Source organism: Actinia tenebrosa, unplaced genomic scaffold, assembly GCF_029948245.1.
Source record: "Actinia tenebrosa isolate PJP-AT-01 unplaced genomic scaffold, QUT_ActTen_1.0 PGA_scaffold15__27_contigs__length_11533743, whole genome shotgun sequence".
NCBI classification, from domain to species: Eukaryota; Metazoa; Cnidaria; class Anthozoa; order Actiniaria; family Actiniidae; genus Actinia; species Actinia tenebrosa.
In genome coordinates, this window is record NW_028292575.1 from 1,890,175 (window position 1) to 1,908,517 (window position 18,343).

Below are 18,343 nucleotides of genomic sequence, written 5' to 3' on the forward strand. Positions count from 1 at the left end.
GCACTGGAAACTAGTAAGCACAGGAATCCCGCACGCGCTTTGTTTGTAGTCAGTTTTTTTTTTGTTTTTTTTTATTATTATTTTATTTTATTTTGTCTTCTTTTTTGTTTCCTTGCTTCCTTCATTCCTTTATTTATTTTCCATCGTCTTCGATTCTTCTTGAGTTTTTCCATCTTTCTTTTTTTGTGTGTGATTCATTTATTCGTTTATCCTTTAAGTCCTTCCTTCTAATTTTTCCCTCCTTTCTGTGTTCTTGTTCCATTCCCTTTGCTTTCTTTCTTTCTTTTCATTCCTTCCTTACTGGATTTCTTATTTATAAACATATTCATATTTGATTTGGTTTCGTCTTCTCCTCCCATTTTGGGTCATTTTTCAATGTCACTTTTGAAAAAAAAATATTGATCTCATCCTATCTTTATTTTGTCTCCTTCCTTCCTTCCTTCCTTCCTTCCTTCCTTCCTTCCTTCCTTCCTATCGTCCTATTCTAGGAGTTTTCAAAGTAAACCGCGTGATTGTATCGTTTATACTCTTTGGGCTTCCTGTGTTCTTCCTCACTTCATCCCATTCATCATGGCGGAGAGGTCGAACGCGGGTATTCAGCTCACATTCGCTTTAGTAGCTCTCATAGCAGCTGTCCTATACAGCGGCAAAGCACAATTCCTGCTTAATAAACTCAACAAGATAGTCCATGGCAAACATGGCTGTGCTCCCATCACCGACCTTGGAGATATAACGTTACATTACTTCGGGTCTCGTGGACGAGCTGAGGGAATTCGCTTCATCATGGAAGACAATGGCGTCCAATATGCAGAGACAAACTACACTAAGGATGAATGGCCGGCTATCAAAGACAAAGGAATACAAACTGGACTCTTTACTTTCGGGACAAGGTAAGGTTTTCCTACGTTTTTATCCTTGTTTAGTAGCATTTTTCTCTCACTATTTCTTTTTTACAAACGTAAAATTCCTCCGTTATGTGCTTGAAAGTGTGGAGTTTATATTTGATTGGACAAAAACAGGTGTGAATAAAGTTTTTGAGGTGGTACGTTTTTATTGGTTCTTTGAGTATAATTCTATTCCCTATTCTAAATTCTTGTTGCCTTATTTTCAAGTTCTTCGGGAAAAAATAATTTAATCTTATACATGTAAATAAATTTTATAATTCGGGAAAGCAAACTCGATATTTTAAGCTTTTATTTCAAAGGTGGTATAATTGATCTTTATTTTTTTCTTGGTTACTTTAGCCGTGTAAAAGTAAAGCCTTGAGAGAAATAACTTTGGAATATTACATAAACTTGAAGTTTCCTTTTTTTCTTTCTTTCTTTCTTTCTTTCTTTCTTTCTTTCTTTCTTTCTTTCTTTCTTTCTTTCTTTCTTCTTTTTATTTCCTTTTTTTTTTCATCTTTTTTTTCTCTTCCTTTCGTTTTTCAATTTTGCTTCCTTTTTTTTATTTGACTTCATATTTCTTATTTATTTCTTTGTCTTTTCTTTACTTTTTCCATCTTTCTTCAGTTCCTGCAATCACCACCAGAAATGGTCTTCAGCTTGTTCAGAGCAGAGGTATGACTGCACTTACAAAATATTTGTGATACAATGTTACTTTATGTGTTCTACTTTTTGCTATTATCCACTCACATCTCATAAATATTTCCCCATATTCACTTAATCTTCAGCAAATAATTGTTAAATATTCATCATTAGCATATACCAACTTGTGTACTTCTTAAGAGTGCACACGCTCATTGGTTAACTGGAGGTGAATATTGTACGATATTCAACGGCGGATCCAGGGTTTTTTGAAGGGAGGTCTCAGGGGTAAATTTTGTGGGCAAAGGAATCCCAGCCGTATTTTTACCACAGGAACCCTCCCCCTGGATCCACCCTTGATATTCACCTCTGAATCTCGGAATATTGAGTCGGCAACAAAATGGCATTTGCAGGCAATCGCTTTGCTACAATTTCCGATGAGGAAATTGAACATATGAAGGTAAATACCATTCTTATCAATACTAGAAAGGCAACAAAGTATGGCCTAAAAGTTTTGCTATTAAAAGTTTTGCTAAAAGCTTTGCATGAATTTGTCACGCAAACTAAAAGGGTTTTTTTGTTTGTTTTTATTGGATTATTGTATATAAAAATAAGTTACTCTGTACACAAGTTGGTATATGCTAAAACAATTATTCTCCTCAGGCTCAGTGAATATGGAGAATATTTACCTCGCCACTCTAAGACTCGCGTCTCAGTAAATATTCCCCGATATTCACTTCACCTTCGGCGAATAATTGTTAAACAACCCTTTCTCATATTTGACAAGTGACACTTTTTTTGTTAACAGCAATAATGCACCATCTTGGTCGTTCACTTGGCCTTGACTGTGACTGTCAGGATTTACATACTTGTGAGGTGATAGTACAGGGTGCAGGTCAGTAAGATCCTTTGCAATTATGTGAACTTATTTGTATAGGGGGGGGGGTGGAGGAAAAGAATGAAGTGGAGGAGAGAAGATGAGAGGTGATGAGGAGAGATGAAAGAAAAGCAAATGAGGAAAGCACAGGTGGAGTAGCGGTGTGAGGGCTCACCTCTCATCAATGCAACCCGAGTTCGAGTCCAGCTGGGTTTGGTGTTGTATATGAGTAGAGTTTGTTTGTTAGTTCTCTCCTGTGCTTTGAGGGTTTTCAGGGTTCTCTGGTTTTCCTCCCTCCGCAAAAATCAACTCCTAAATTCCAATTCAATCACGGAATGAGGGCCACAGGTTTGTTAGCCACTGGCTGTTAAGTGCTACCCTCGTGAAAAAAGGATGTTTTTTTAAAATGAGAGTAGAGGAGGGGAGACAACGCAAAAGGAAAGGAGAGAAGAAAAGATGAGACAAGACAATTGCAATAGGTAAAATGAGACATAAATAAGGCAAGAGGAGACAATTGAGATGAGAAAAAGAGAGAGATTAAGACTAGGAATATCAAGAAGAGAGAAAAGGAAAGGCAAGAAGAGAGGAGTGAAGATGTGAAGATGAGAGGGGAGGAGACCATTATAGAGGAAAGAAAATGTGATGAAATGGAATGAAATTAGACAAGATGAAAAGAAAGGAGATGACTAGAAGTGACAAGAAGAGAGGAGATGAAGGCGAGAGATGAGGAAGGGCAAGGAGGAGAGGAGTGACTATGAGAGAGGAGGAGACCACTTTAAACAAGTTACAGCCATTCTCAATCACACATGCCGCTCTATCAATAATTGTTTTTGTCCCAACGTGCTGGACATCAATCAAGGCATTTCCATGACATGCTATAGGCAAGTGCCCTTATAGCTTTGTGTTTTCCCTCAATGTTATGGAAACGCCTTGTGATTGACGTCCTCCAAAACCTTCTTCGTCGTGACAGAAACAATCACTAGAGGGCATGTGTGATTGACAATGGCTGTAAAAGAATACAAGAGGAAAATGGAGGAAAGAATATGAAATGAAATAAAATGAGAGGAGAGAAGGGGTGAGTGTCAAAAGGTTTGAATTTCTTTTTACTTAAAAAATAATAGTATTTCCTTCACAGATGATCTTAGAAACAAACTTGGACCAGTCATGTACAGCTCATCATTTTCCCCACAAACCAAAGATCAGCATATCAACGAAGTCGTCATCCCCTGGCTAAGATACTTTGAAAGATTAGCACCTCCCCCACCTAATATAAAGGACTCCCAAGCTGAAAAAACACCTGAAGACCAATCTGAAACAGAAGAAATCCAAATGATGTTCTGGGTAGGGGATCGTATAACATGGGTTGACTATGTTGTTTTTGAGCTCCTAGACACCCATGTTGAGTTTGGTAATCTTGGTTTTAATGGTAAAGCCACACCAATTGATGTGCTTGAGAAGTACCCTAATTTGAAAGCATTTTATGAAAATTTTAGCAACCGACCAAAGTTGGCCAGATATCTAAAAGCGGCACACAGGCTTCCATTCTGGAAGTATAGAAGTTAATCTATCAAAGTTCAGTCCAAAATTTTGAAAATTTTTTTGAAGTATATATAATATAAGAGAGTCAATGCTTATGCAAAGCACTTCACATCAAATTCTTTATAGTATAGAGGGTTTACTATACACGTATATAACATCATCAAAGCTTCTTTGGGGTCATCATGCCATGTTGCACAATACTGCAAGATACATTGTTGATATTTCAATAGTGGTATTGCTTGATTGAAGGGTTTTGGTATCCATGGAAACCATGGGGATTTGTATTGAAGATGTTTATCCCTTCCTATGAAAATAAAAGGTCTAAAGACATGGCCGCCATGTTGGATGACATGACAAAAGAAATCAAGACCAAGTCTTTTCTTCCAATTATCCAACATGGGGAATATGATGTCACATGCACAAGGACAAAAGACATGGCCGCCATGTTGGATGACATAACAAAAGACACAAGACCAAATCTTTTGTTCCAGTCATCCAACATGGCGGCTATGAAGTCACATGCACAAGGACAAAAGACATGACCGCCATGTTGGATGACATGACAAAAGAAACCAAGACCAAATCTTTTGTTCCAGTCATCCAACATGGCGGCTATGAAGTCACATGCACAAGGACAAAAGACATGACCGCCATGTTGGATGACATGACAAAAGAAACCAAGACCAAATCTTTTGTTCAAGACAGCCAACATGGTGGCTATGACGTCGCATGCAAAAGGCCATAAGACATGGCCGCTATGTTGGATGACATGACAAAAGAAATCAAGACCAAATCTTTTGTTGCAGTCATCCAACATGGTGCTATGACGTCACATGCACAAGGACAAAAGACATGGCCGCCTTGTTGGAGGACATGACAAAAGAAACCAAGACCAAATCTTTTGTTGCAGTCATCCAACATGGTGGCTATGACGTCAGATGCGCAAGGACAAAAGACATGGCCGCCTTGTTGGATGACATGACAAAAGAAACCAAGACCAAATCTTTTGTTCAAGTCAACCAAAATGGCCACTATGACGTCACATGCACCAAAAGATTTTTTAAATATTATCCTGGAAAAATGTGGATGTGACATTACAATGGGTTCCTGTGATTTGCCAACAGTGGTACTTAGATTGACAAATCACAAAGGGAGAAAGAATGTTGCTCAAAGTTTAAAATGCCCTATCACTTGATGCGACATTTTCTAGATACGTAGCCAATATTAAGCAGGTTCATGTAAGAGTAGATGCATATCACTGGGACAAGATCAAGTGTCCGTAATAACAGGGTGTCCGTATTAAGCAGGTTCATGTAAGGGTTCATGCATATCACAGTTCAAAAAAAAATTTGTTAAAAAATATATGTAAAAAAAAAAAACAAATACAAAACCAAAATTTTAAATATTGAATTATTTCTCTTTTATAATCAACCCCCTCCCCTCTTCAATATCCTTAACTTTGTTCGTTTCCAGCACAGTTTTTTCCCCCAGCAATAAACTTGGGGTCGATAGTGACCAATACTATTCAAAGACGTTAAAATTGTTGAAGGCAAAAATTGCTCTTATATTTTCTGAAATTCAAAAAGGCAGAAACCAGTTAGGATTTCGCAGACGTACAAATCAATACAAATCAGTAGTGAATTGAATTTTATTTTCTAACTCGTGTAAATGTATAGCTCGTTAATAATTTTTTTTCTTTTTGGCTCAATGGCCTGTGTTGTGAATATTCTGTTAATAGATATCGTGATTCCTCCAGTCCAACGAAGTCATGTGATTTACGAAATATTTCGTAGGACTATTAAATTATTAGGAAAATTAAACTATTAAATGAGAATGCTCGGTCACGGCAACGTCATGGTCGCGGCAGAGCACTACTGTATCGTGACATTTGATAGTATAATATTCTACCCTATGTATTTATATTAATGAGGTATGCGGACTCCCACTCTGGCCTGGAACAAGGCCCATGTAACTCGGAGTGGCATATGTTAGGAGTTAGGTCATGCTTGCTTGCGGAAGGTGGGCGGATGTGCGTTCGGCTCTGACTCTCGCCGTCAAAATGTATTAAAGTGCGCAGAGGGACCACACTTCCATTATATATATAGTCTATTTACATATTTACAATTCTCTAGGGTATTCATTATAATATTCAAATGACTTTGAAAGGTATTTACTAAGCTAATTTTCTTAAATATTCAGTTTTATAGAGTGAAGTCACTAAACCCGTGAAATAGATATTAGACTAATACACTTTAGTAGACCCAAATTCCATTGCTTTCTTTTGTGTCTATTTGACTATTACACGTTGAATAGTATTTTTTATTTCACGGGTGAAATGCCTTCACTCTAATGATGAGCTAGAATAGCCTCATAGCTAGGCAGTTGACAGGTGCATTTTAAGTTATTCAAATATTAATCTTTCATTCAGTTGTTCTTTATCGTCAACTCGACAAGTCCCGAATTATATGCTATAGACCGTGCATACGTAACAGTTATGATCTGTGAGTTGTCTTGGATGTTCAGTCTTCTGTGCTTGCCGAACGCACCACATTTGATGCACTCCTCTCTCAGCGAATGTAAATTGCTCCACCAGGATTGGCTACATTGGTCAGATTATTATCGGATTTGGTACCACAAGGATCATGGACAGGCTGGCAATAGTCGGTTCTTCCTTCTAAATCAATATATTTATTTGTATTGAGCAGTATAGCTGGCCCGCAAGAGTTTGTGGTATCAAGCGTATTTGGAGCAACAGTGGTACAGGTTGGTGTAATCGCCTTGACAACTCTACAGGTCACACTTCCTGCCACCCAATTCACAAGACTTCCCGTTCCTTCTACACAGGCTACCCAGTTAGTGATATTAGGCTTCAGAAGGATCTCGTTACCAATCTTCTTCCACAGAGAAAAATCCATGGCCGAGCGAGAAGCCTCATTGATTGGAGTTGTCGTTGACTCTGGTACCGATTTTCCTAAAGGCTTGGCAACGGGCCAGTTTGGTATTGGAGTGACTGCATTTGACCCTGTTTCAAAATTACTGTACTGAGTAAATGTGTAGCTGTAGACAAGGGTCCAGCCTCCTCCATCGGTGGTCATGTCACAGAACACTTGGAATGGCGCAGAGGATGGCTCATTGAACTTCATCCAATAAACACCTGTTTTTACCTGGTTGTCAAGATTCTTGAACCATTTACAGGATAATATTGGGTTATGAGGAGAAAACCCGAGAGCATCTCGTATCTCCATGTAGATGGTGTTTTGTTGGCTAACAATCTTCTCTGGGTGTCTGGTCTTGGTAGAGTACTTCAGTTCACATGTCTTGTTCGTCAGGTTCATGTTGATGCTTGCACAATGTATGTTGTCCTCACACTTTTTATAACATTCAAAGATTGTTTCTACCTTGGAGGATTCAAGAGAGAATCCTTGCAAGTACACGTCAAGCTCTGAATGTCCTCGAGTCTGCCACATCGTAGCGTAGGTGACTTTGTGCTTGAGAAGGAACAGTATAAAGACAAACACAAGCTTTGCTTTTATCATCTTTAACACCTAAAAATGTATCGTGTGATTAGTGAAAGCTCTGGGTTTAATAAGATCATCATTAACTAAATTTTGAAGCAAATTAGCTTGAAATATTCAGAACTCGAAACCTTATTTTAGGGAATGATTTTAACTTGAGGTCATTGAGAAAAACGCTAGAGATTTGTTTAGTTAAGTTAAGGTGTTATTGCTATGTACTCATCAGTCAAAGTCAATGATTGAGGCTATCTTATGAGGTCCATATACGGTAAATTAGCACTCATTGGTTAATTGGAGGTGAATATTGTACGATATTCACCTCTGAATCTCGGAATATTGAGTCGGCAACAATGGCATCTGCCGGCAATCGTTTTGCTACAATTTCCGATGAGGAAATTGAAAAAATGAAAGTAAATACCATTCCTATCAATACTAAGAAGGCAACGAAGTATGACCTAAAAGTTTTGCTAAAAGTTTTGCTTGAATTTGTCACGCAAACTAAAAAGTTTCTGTTTGTTTGTTTTTATTAAGTTATTGTATATAAAAATAAGTTACTCTGTACACAACTCGCGTCGTGGTAAATATTCCCCGATATTCACTTCGCCTTCGGCGAATAATTGCTAATTGTAGCAAGAGTGAAAACTCGCAGAGTTCAACTTGCATGATATAGGTAATGACATTTTTGAGAGGCCTCCAGCCTAACTAAAGGTAAAACATGTACCGGCTCGGCATGAAATTCAATATGGCGGCTCTTCCAGTGACAACTTCGTCATCGTGACGCCTTGCAAAATGTCGAAAGTTTGACGGTAAACACCAGGCCTCAAAATGCAGTTTGAGGTTCGCAGTACCTGGCAAGAACTTGGTGCTAAAGGTCTCGATTGTGCCCTCTTACGTATCGTTACGACTAGCTGAAGACTCTTCATTATCTGTTGACGCCCTAACTACACAAGACGAAACAAAAAATTGTCCAACTGATGCCTTTATATACTTATGCTGTTTCGATTGTCGATTAATTTAGGGCTGACATTCATTGCTTTCTAACGCAATTCTTTAAGTTATTCTACTTGTCTATACGTACTTTATAGGCAACTTTAAAAAACTGAAATTGATGGAAGGATTCGCTCCGACAACTTGTGTCGTGTTCTTAGCACTTTCGTAGAAGCGTGATGATTATAAGTGTAAGATATGGTCAGCGGTAACATAGTTCGCCATGCGCAAGAACGTAACAAGAACGTAACAAGAACGTAGCAAGGACGTTAGAGGATCTAAAGTCATTATTGTAGGCCAAACTTGAGGTAAATTCCGGTTTTCTTACGTTCAGATTTGTAAGTCTTATGTTAAGAATATAACTTTCTCGTTGTAGAACCGTACAATAGCGTATAAACCATACAAAGGTCATAAACTGTACAAAGTCTTCAATGACGAGAAGTAATGAGAGTCGTTACGAATTAAATGAAAACTGAGTTACGCGTGTCTAAGTCTGGTCCCTACATCAAGTTCTCAAGTCGTCCAAAGTTAAGGTAAAAGGCAAATGGAAAACTAGTGATAAAGAGCTGAAAATTGTTACGTTACGACGAATGGAAATTACTGAGTTGACATGTCAACTGAAACAAACGAAGATGAGTCTGAAAACCCGATAAGCGAAGTATGTGGAAATGTTAACGCTAGCATATCAAAAATTAATGTCAATGTTTATGGTTCGCCGACTACTACTGGAATTTCAGGAAGTTATGAATTCCCTGCTATGGCAATTTCAACATGTAATGTTCCTGTTAATGGTTTGTCAAGAGCCGAAGGTCGACCGCTTAATGTTTATGTTAGTTCAGAGACCACAGGAACTCCATCTAGCGAATTTCACCCGCCGACCACAGGAATACCGCCAACCGATGTTCATTGGTGTACCACAGGAATCCCATCACACAGTTTCTACGAATCAACAGGAAATTCATGGAACAATCTTCATGGGCCGTTGAACACAGGGATTCCAATTAATGTTCATGATATTTATGGATTATCAAAGACACTTATGCTACCACCAAGACTGAGGACTACGAACATACCGTATGACGACGTGGAAGGAGTACTTTCAGAGAAACTGACAAGCTTCAAAAGATCCTATAGTAGTTACAAAGGACACTTGACAAGAATTTATAACGAAATCGACCGAGCAATTAAACTATCAGACAAACACTTAGTTGAAGAAAAGAGGAACACAATGGAATCTACCTTCAAAGAACTGACAAGGATTTATGACAAAATGATGCAGCTAATGGATTTGCACGAAAGAGAGACCTTCACCAAAGAACACACCAACGAGATTCAACGGAGAGGTGCGTGTTTACTGAAGTGTGGACAATGGCTGACGACTGTTAATGACCAAGCTTCGAAAGCTACCGTGCGAGCCGCGACAAGAGATTTAACAACGACGACGGTAGTGCCATCACCTCACATGTTTAAACACTTCGCTTCCGTCAATTTAACCGAAGAAGGCGACAGATGGAGCCGCAAGTCTTACAGTAGATGTCGTCAAAGTCCAGTCGATCTTCAACACGCAGTCGCGCATCTACAAAGGCTAAGTTGGAGAAGGCACGTCTACGATTGCAGCGGCTGGATGAGAGGAAGGAGCTAGAGAAGAAACTAGAAAAACACCGACTTCGAACAGAAATCGAAGAGGCTGAGATAGACATGCGGGTGGTGGACGAAATAGATAGTGATGGATCGCAAAACGAATTTCTCGACCTACCAATACAAAGTGACGGTGAGAAAATAGTCAAAATACTCGATTATCTCGAAGAATGTTCTCAGTCATCTAAAGTTCAACATACGGATGTGAGCCCTGACGTAAAACACGTAGATGTAAGGCTCGAAGTTGAGCATATGGACGTAAAGCCCGAAGTTAAGCACGTGGATGTAAGCCCCAAAGTTAAGTACGCGGATGTAAAGCGCGAGGTTGAGCACGTGAATGTAAACCCCGAAGTTAAGTACGTGGATGTGAAACCCGTAGTTAAGCACGTAGACGTAAAGACCGAAGTTAAGTTCGGGGATGTAAGCCCCGAAGTTAAGCACGAGGATGTAAACCCCGAAGTTAAGCACGTGGATGTGAACCCCGAAGGTAAGCACGTGGATGTAAAGCCTAAAGTTCAACACGCGAATGTAAAGTCTGAAGCTAAGTACGTTGACGTAAACCCTGAAATTAAGCGCGTAGATGTGAAACCTGAGGTAAAGCACGTGGAAGTGAAGCCTGAAGCTAAACACGTTGATGTAAACCCCAAAGTTAAGTTAGAAGATGTAGAGCGAGAAGTTAATGAGTCGCACGTGTATAGCGAAGACGGCAATCAATCCTTTAGATCAGATGAGAGTCACAAAGGCCAAGTGTTCAGCAATGAAACTGATTATGATTTTCTTCAAGATCGAACAGATGGCGACATTCGGTCGGCACACACCACGAACACTTCTACAGTTTTTAACGTTTTACGAAAACAACAAGAGACAATGGATGAAGTTGTCAGGACATTGAGCATGCCCAAGAGAGGATACATGTCATTCGATGGAGATCCACTGATGTTCCCATTGTTCATCAAAAACTTTGAGATAAACATCGAAGGAAGAGAGACACATGACAGTGATCGACTAAGCTACTTAATTCAATTCTGCAAGGGCAAAGCTAGAGAATCGATTGAACATTGTGTGATGATGCCACCAAGTGAAGGTTACTGTAAAGCAAAGGATATCTTAAAGAAGAACTTTGGTCGAACTCATGTTGTATCGAAAGCATTTCTAGACAAAGTCGTTAAAGGATCATGCATCAAAATAACGGGAAGTGAAAGGTTATCACAGCTCTCTCGCGATATGGAGACCTGTCTACTGGGATCGAGTGAGCTCGGACTTGAATCAAGCTTGAATTCTTTGGACACTCTAGGAAAGGTCGTAAATCGTCTACCAATTACGTTGAAGGCAAAGTGGGCTGAAAGGGCCAGTCAAATTTATGATCAAGGACTAACTCCCACGTTTTTACATCTAGCGAAGTTCATCGAGCAACGAGCTACCGTAGCAAACACTTACTTTGGTCAATTGATTCAAGATAACAGAGCTGACAGAGACGTGAAGATAAAAACTAGAGCCTATGGTGGTCCAGCTGCTAAGGTGACTACGCTCGCTACGACGTCAAACAAGAATCACTCCGAAGAAAAGGCCTCACAAATCAAAACCTGGCGACCCCACTGTCCTCGATGCGACAAGGAACATTATCTCGATCAGTGTGAAAGTTTTCGTGAAAAGACGGGAAAGCAACGTATGGACGTGACGTCGGAACGGGAACTCTGTCGGAAGTGTCTTAAAGGGGGTCACGTGGCGAAGAACTGCAGAAAAACGAGAGCATGCAACGAAGGAGGATGTAAAGGTAACCATCACCCTTTACTTCACACAGCTCTGGTGAATGAACAACGACCACGTAGTCAACCAAGCCTTTCTAGTGATAAAATAGTACCACGTGTAGAAACAAAGAGTGAGACGGACAACAGTTCTGCAACAACCAAGTCACCAAGCACGGTTCACTCTAGGACTGCGAATGTAGCCCACAATAACGCATTAAGGACTGACTCACGTCTGGTGAGTTTGAAGGTTATCCCTGTTAAAGTAAAGGCTCCCGACGGCGATCGAGAGGTAGAAACGTATGCTTTCTTGGACGACGGATCCGATACGTCAATGTGCCTGCAAAGTCTTGCTGATGATCTTGGAATAAAAGGAGAGCCGGTGCGGTTCATTCTGTCTACTATGACGGGTGATCAAGAAAACAACGGAAGACAGCTAAGTTTAGACGTCACTGGAGTGTCAACTGAAAAGGGTGTACGAATAACGAACGTCTGGACGACCAACCGACTGCCTATCACTGAAGAGAACGTTGTTGTCAAACAGGATGTCAGTGAGATGAATCACATGAAGGACATTGACTTGCCAGAGTTAATAGACAAGAAGATAACATTGCTAATCGGTAGTGACGTGCCCGAAGCGTTATGTCCTTTGGAAGTTAGAAGTGGAAAGAAGGGAGAGCCCTTTGCACTGCGAACGTTATTAGGATGGACGGTGACTGGACCATTGAGAAAGGGAAGCAGGCAAAGAGCAAGTATGAACTACATCCATGTTGATCAATCGATAGGATGTAATGAATCGGAACCAGTCTTAACGAACATACACGACGACTTTGTGCGCATGTATAATTCCGAGTTCTCTGAATGCACTGCGGAAGTTCGAGAGTGCCTCTCAGTAGAAGACCAACGTGCCAAGAAGATAATGGACAAAACGGTAGAATTCGTTAATGGACACTACCAAATAGGATTGCCGTGGAAGTACGAGCGACCACAGTTATCAGACAACAAGTCAATGGCAGAAACACGACTCATGTTACTAAAGAAACGTCTTTTAAAAGACCACAAGCTGTTAACGAAATATACGGAAACCATGGAACAGTATATATCGCGAGGTCACGCAGAGAAAGTGCAAGCAAGCGATCACAAGGAACAAAGTAACCGAACAAGTCCCCGGTGGTACCTACCTCACCATCCCGTGATGCACCAACAAAAGCCCGAAAAGGTCAGAGTTGTCTATGATTGTGCGGCATCTTACAACGGAACATCGTTAAACGAGCAGCTGCTGCAAGGTCCGGATAATACGAACTCGTTGGTTGGAGTGTTACTACGTTTCCGAAAGGAACGTGTGGCATTCTTATCAGACGTCGAGCAGATGTTTCATCAAGTTTATGTACAACCAAGTGACCGGAACGCGTTGCGTTTCTTATGGTGGCCAAATGGAGATCTTCAAGGTGAGCCTGAGGAGTATAACATGAGCGTTCACTTGTTTGGGGCGACGTCGTCACCAAGCGTCTGCTCTTACGCACTCCACAAGGCAGCGGAAGATAGTAGAGAAGAATACAGTGTCCAGACGATCGAAACAATCAACAACAGCTTTTACGTGGATGACTGCCTCAAATCGGTTGCAAATGTAAATGAAGCAATTTCACTTGTCAAAGAACTTACCTCTTTACTAGCAAAACGAGGTTTTAGGCTCACCAAGTGGGTTTCCAATGAAAGAGAAGTTCTATCAGCAGTACCGTCTATGGAACGAGCAAGGTCAGTCAGTCTCGATATGGAAAAGTTGCCTGTCGAAAGAGCTTTAGGCGTTCAATGGGACGTTGAAAGAGACATGCTAGGATTCCGTCAAGGAAAGGAAACGAGCAGCACAAGAAGAGGTATCTTGTCATTCGTCGCATCTATTTACGACCCGCTAGGTTTAGCGGCACCATTTGTTCTCCCCGCGAAGATGATGTTACAACAGCTGTGTCGCCTCAATCACGACTGGGATGCAAGCCTATCAGAAGGATGTCTTAAGAAGTGGGCAGAAATCAAGAAAACGGTCGAGAAACTGATGGAAGTACAAATTCCACGCTGTTACAAGTCACCAACCTTGAAAGAGATACGAAGTGCAGAACTACATCACTTTGCCGACGCTTCTGCAGAAGGTTATGGCACAGCGTCGTATATCCGCTTGGTCGACATCGAAGACAATGTTCATTGTACCCTGATCATGGGAAAGTCAAGAGTGGCTCCCTTAAAAACAATAACTATACCAAGACTAGAATTGTCAGCGGCGACCCTGGCAGTAAAGGTCAACAAGCAGATACGCCAAGAGCTACAAATGCCAATACACCGTGTTGTATTTTGGACAGACTCTGTTATCGTTATCGGATATATTCGAAATGTATCCAAGCGTTTTCATACATTTGTAGCTAACAGGCTACAAATAATCCACGATGCATCTTCTCCAGAACAATGGCGTCATGTTCCGACGGAAAGTAACCCTGCTGATCTCTCTTCAAGAGGCATTAAAGTCAACGACGAAAAGGAGATGTGCAAATGGTTCAATGGTCCAGAGTTTTTACAAAGGGAAGAAGATTACTGGCCGTCATCACCAGACCACGAGCAAGAGATAGGAGACGAGGATGCTGAAGTAAAGGGAAGCAAAGCACAAATGTACGCTCAAGTCAAAGCGAATGTTGATGTCAAGAATGTTACCACTTCCTTAGATGAGCTTCTGCATCGTTGGTCAAGTTGGTACCGACTATGTAAAATGGTTGCATGGCTCCTACGCTACAAGCGATATCTGATGTGGCACTTCAACAAGACAAAACATCCTGCAGTATCTTCAGAACCATTAAAGGTGAATGAAATGTCGGAAGCAGAAGTTGAGGTGATCAAGCTAGTGCAGAAAGAGGCCTTTCCATCAGCACCAACCAAGATGCGTACTAAACATGGAGCAAAGATCGTACATGATCGTCTTCAAAACCTGAGCCCGATTACAGAGAATGGAGTCTTACGAGTAGGTGGTCGTTTGACAAACGCTCCACTAGACGAAACCCACAAGCACCAAGCTATATTACCCTCCAGTCATCATGTGACGAGTATGATTATCAGACATTACCACAAGCATAATGGCCATACTGGTCGTAACCAAACGTTGGCGGCGATACGGAAGAAGTTTTGGATAATAAAGGGACCATCTACTGTCCGGCGAGTTTTGAACTCATGTGTACCGTGCCGTCGTCAAAGTCAGCAAACTCCAACACAGATAATGGCACCGTTGCCGAAAGCTCGAGTGACCCCTGGTAGACCGCCATTTACATCAACCGGTGTAGATTACTTCGGTCCATTACACGTCAAATACAGACGCGGGACTGCTAAGCGGTACGGATGTATCTTTACCTGTTTGAGTGTACGCGCTGTGCACATAGAAGTTTCCTCCGATCTGACGTCGGACTCATTCATCCAAGCAGTATGCAGATTTGTTAGCAGACGAGGCGCACCTATTGAACTGTACAGTGACAACGGGAGCAACTTCCGAGGAGCCGAGTCGGAGATCAAAGAAGCCCTGAAACAATGGAACCAAGAGAAGATACGCGAAAGATTGAGAGAGAAAGAAATCCAATGGTATTTCAACGCACCATCCGCTAGTCATACTGGAGGCGTTTGGGAACGGATGATCCGTTCAACCAGAAGAATTCTTAGAGCCACAGTCGGAAATCAACTACTTGATGACGAAACGCTGTCGACGACACTGTGTGAAGTCGAGAAGATCATAAACGATCGCCCGCTAACAGCCGTCTCAAATGACCCTAAGGACATGGAAGTATTGACGCCAAACAGCCTTTTGCTTCTCAGACCGAACTCATGTGCTACGCCATGCCCGAACGACGATAACATCGCGGCAAGGGAAAGATGGAAGCTGGCCCAAAGTTTAGCAGATTCGTTTTGGAAGCGCTGGGTAGCCGAATACCTTCCAACGCTGCAGGAAAGGCAGAAATGGCTCAAGAAACAGAAGAACGTGTTGAAAGGTGATCTGGTAATGATCAAAGACGACAGCCTTCAACGAGGACAATGGCCCCTAGGACGCATTATGGAGACATATCCTGATAACCTAGGAGTAGTACGAAGAGTTTTGGTGCGTACCGCCAAAGGAAGCTACGAAAGAGATATCAGGAAGCTGAGCCTATTGGAACGACAGGAGGATTCTGATGATACCCCATGAAATAACAAGCGTGAATACACGTACTAGGAACAAAGAAAAAATTAAGATAGTTAAGTTACTGTTATATAAGTATCATAAGTACCGTTTTTTTTTTTTTGGTAAGGTAAAAAGGGTCAATGCCCTTTTGGGGGGCGGTGTAAGATATGGTCAGCGGTAACATAGTTCGCCATGCGCAAGAACGTAACAAGAACGTAGCAAGGGCGTTAGAGGATCTAAAGTCATTATTGTAGGCCAAACTTGAGGTAAATTCCGGTTTTCTTACGTTCAGATTTGTAAGTCTTATGTTAAGAATATAACTTTCTCGTTGTAGAACCGTACAATAGCGTATAAACCATACAAAGGTCATAAACTGTACAAAGTCTTCAATGACGAGAAGTAATGAGAGTCGTTACGAATTAAATGAAAACTGAGTTACGCGTGTCTAAGTCTGGTCCCTACAATAAGCACCTCTAAGATGAAGTAATTAAAAGGAATTTCCTCTTTTCAAGATAATTAGGTAGCTTTCACTTCTCCAATTCATACCTTTTTAATTATCTCAGAATATAATATCTCGGCAAGAAATTTGATAAGATGAGATGACTCAAACTGAGTTGGTTTAACACTTTTACCAGAACAAGCAATAGCGTTAGAGCTATTCATTTAAACAGGCTAGTGAACGTAACATTTGCCAATCAATGTTTTGCAATTTTAATATCAGTGACTTTAAAATATTGTAATTTACAAAGTAGAAATCAGAATTAATTACTACGCCATCGGTACAGTTGGAAAATTTGAGACACAGTAAACTTGGGTTTGGGTATTCTTAGTTTTTACCTACGTGATCATCAAAAATTTTCCCAGGACTTATATGGAACAAAGATTCCATATGCCGAAAGAGAAACCAATACTGTATGCCTCAGCCAAAGCTGTAGTCAATAGACGTTTTAGATACGAAGATAATTGCGATTGATTATGCTCGTAATTAAGTTGGGATATGTGAGCTGGTCCGCTATCTTGGTGTTTCATTGGGGGGTGCAAACTTGGTACTTAGCCAAATCACGAAAGTTAAAAATAGAGTTAAATATTGGCAAACACTTCAATTTTTCAATACCAATTATTTTAAAGTGCTACTATGACGAAAATCGCTCAATCTTGGATTCAGCTGAAACTTCCTAAGAATACTCTTTAAAGGTCCAATAATCACTGTATGAAGTGTTTTCTCGATATTCAGGACGAAAGTATGATATTTTTACGATTATTTTTTGGAGTCTGTGACGTCATACACTCAACATCAAACATTGCTACATATATTTCTTTGTATATAAATCCTTAATTTATTTTATTCCTATGAAGCCCAAAGGGTGGCTAATGTGCTTATTTCACATTACTTGTGACTATAATTTATATTTTGGGGTGTTTGGGTATTTCTTTCTCCCTTTAGTACTGATATTTTGATCATAAACTACAAAGAAAAGTATGGAGCGATGTTCGATGTTGAGTGTATGACGTCACAGACTCCAAAAAATAATCGTAAAAATATCATACTTTCGTCCTGAATATCGAGAAAACACTTCATACAGTGATTATTGGACCTTTAAAGAGTACTCTTAGGAAGTTTCAGCTGAATCCAAGTTTGAGCGATTTTCGTCATAGTAGCACTTTAATATATAAAATATAGCTACCCATCATCTTCTGAGAAGTTAAAAACCAGGGGAAATAGTAATTTTCTCCTGTAAAAACGTATTATTTTAAATGAATTGTACTATTTCTACTGCTTTGAAAATTCGTCAGAGAATTTGAAATAGTTGTTCGTCTACTTGTTTCGAAATTACTTGCAAAAATGAAAACATCGGAAGTTTCAATAAGGAGTTGAAAATTGTTGTTTAAAGGAGGCATTAACTTTAGTTAGTCCTACGCAGCCGGACAGAGCAAAAAAATGGTTTTTGGCCTTTCGCCATAAGGACAGCTTTACATAAGCTCAATATTTTGTAAACACGTTCTTTTGGAGCCAAATAGCAAGATATCAAATGCGACCAAAATTTATTGAATGCGTATTTGAGATATAAAGCCGTGTACTTTGGGAGAGGTGATATTTTGATCAGCAGAAAAACTGACATTTTCGTGAATACTAATAAGTAGATTTATTCCAATTCGACAAAATTTCGTCACAAGTTTCGAGAAGCAGTGACACAAATGAAACCCTTAAACATTTGGAGTATTAAACTCAGTTAAAAAAAATCGTGAAAGTAGCGGGCTTGTCGTTTTTCTGCCCATTCACGCAACCGCTATTAGTGTCGTCAGGAAAGAATAGGAGAGTGAGAGAAAGAATA

At 40.3% G+C, this 18,343-nt stretch overlaps 2 protein-coding genes across 2 annotated transcripts; both read left to right on the forward strand.

Moving 5' to 3' along the window:
• Window positions 1–566: 566 nt before the first annotated feature.
• LOC116293524 (glutathione S-transferase) lies at window positions 567–5,650 on the forward strand. The gene is given in 4 exon segments (XM_089030762.1): window positions 567–895; window positions 1,512–1,559; window positions 2,335–2,421; window positions 3,539–5,650. Coding segments are annotated over 4 exon segments (888 nt in total). The 5' UTR covers window positions 567–570; the 3' UTR covers window positions 3,967–5,650.
• Window positions 5,651–10,142: 4,492 nt separating this feature from the next.
• Window positions 10,143–16,034, forward strand: LOC116286276 (uncharacterized). Its single transcript, XM_089030619.1, has one exon. The coding sequence runs from the start codon at window positions 10,143–10,145 to the stop codon at window positions 16,032–16,034; it is 5,892 nt and encodes a 1,963-aa protein (XP_088886745.1).
• Window positions 16,035–18,343: the final 2,309 nt, after the last annotated feature.